General features: G+C 64.5%; 1 protein-coding gene across 1 annotated transcript in view; it reads right to left on the reverse strand.

Annotated features, from left to right (window-relative positions):
- PYGL (glycogen phosphorylase L) overlaps positions 1-1,331 on the reverse strand; it is a gene marked incomplete at its 5' end in the record, with an annotated part of 13,718 nt that overhangs the window by 11,554 nt on the left and 833 nt on the right. The window contains 1 exon segment of the mRNA XM_035888435.1: positions 512-643. Within this exon segment, the coding sequence (XP_035744328.1) occupies positions 512-643 (132 nt within the window).

A 1,331-nucleotide genomic window follows, 5' to 3' on the forward strand; every position in this document is an offset into this window, starting at 1 on the left:
GGCTGTGCCCCCGGCTGGTGTCCCCCCACGTCCCCCCGGCCCTGCCGAAGCCCTCCCATCCCACAGACCCTTCTGGCAGGGGCGAGCTCAGGGTTGCATCCACCTTCACGGGGTTGCAGGCATGGGGATGTGCTTGGCACCCCTAGCCCCTTCCCTGGGGACACCTCAGCTCCCCCAGCTCTGCCTGGCGGCTGGTGTTTGCCAGGAGCGCAAATCCCATCAAGGGATGGAGAGAGGCTTTGCGAGGGTTAGGAGCTTAATTTAAGCCGTCGTGCTGGGCTGGGCATTGCACACAGACCTGCTGGAGGTGCCTTTGGGTATTTCAGAGGTTGGCTGCAGATGTGGAGCAGCAAAACACGTCCCCATCCTGGTGTCCATCACCTCCCCAGTTTGCCCCAGATGCAGGCAGGACCTGTGCCCGGGGTGCAGCCGGCCAGCCAGAGCCCCCCCAGGCAATGGGACAAGCCAGGCAAAGGGGGGGTCCCTGCACGCTGACCCCCGGAGCCCATACCTGGGTGTCGACCCACTTGGCGCCGGTGGCGGCGTGCTCCACCCGGCCGTAGAAGTGGACGGGCAGCATGTACTCGGGACGGGCTTTCTCCCAGGGGTTGCCGTGCCGGAGCCAGTCGTCAGCTTCTTCCACCTGCCGGAGGGAGAGCGGTGACGAGGCCACCCAGCCCCGGGGACCTCCCGCATGGAGGATGGCCGGGCAAGGCTCTGGCTGCTCATGGCAAAGGGGATGATGCTTTGGAGTCCATCCCCCCTAAACCCGAATTTCGGCCTTGCAGGGTGAGCTCGGAGGCAGGGCTCTACCCCGACCACCCCAAATCCCAGGGTCTCCCTGCCGGAGGGGCGACGGATGGGGATGAGGAGGTGGGGATGAAAGCAACATTCCTAAGCACACCACGAACACCGCCGTGCTGCGACCGAGGTGCCATCACCACCCTGAACCGGAGGCTGGATCTCAGTCCGCAGGCTGGCTAACGAAGTGGGCTTGTTCCCTAGCCCCGGCTAACGAAGCGGGCTCGTTCCCTAGCCCCGGCTAACGACGCGGGCTCGTTCCCTAGCCCCGGCAGGGCTGTCAGAGGGGAGAGCCGGGAGTAGGCATTGCTTTCGGCACGGCTGGGTCAGAGCCCTGGGGCAACACGTAAGGGTCAGAGGAGATGAACCCTGCTAGGACGCAGCAGGCAGGGAATCGCCAGCTCGCAGCACTCAGGAGGCAAGGTCTCCGCTTGCTGGCTGTAGGTACAGCTTTTTTGAGGTGCTCACAGGCTCCCTCTGGGTATTCGGGGTTGTCTCCCACCACCACTGCATTTCCAAAATACCTCCGA

The sequence above is a fragment of the Egretta garzetta genome, unplaced genomic scaffold, assembly GCF_000687185.1.
Source record: "Egretta garzetta isolate BGI_Z169 unplaced genomic scaffold, ASM68718v1 scaffold21, whole genome shotgun sequence".
Taxonomy (NCBI): domain Eukaryota; kingdom Metazoa; phylum Chordata; class Aves; order Pelecaniformes; family Ardeidae; genus Egretta; species Egretta garzetta.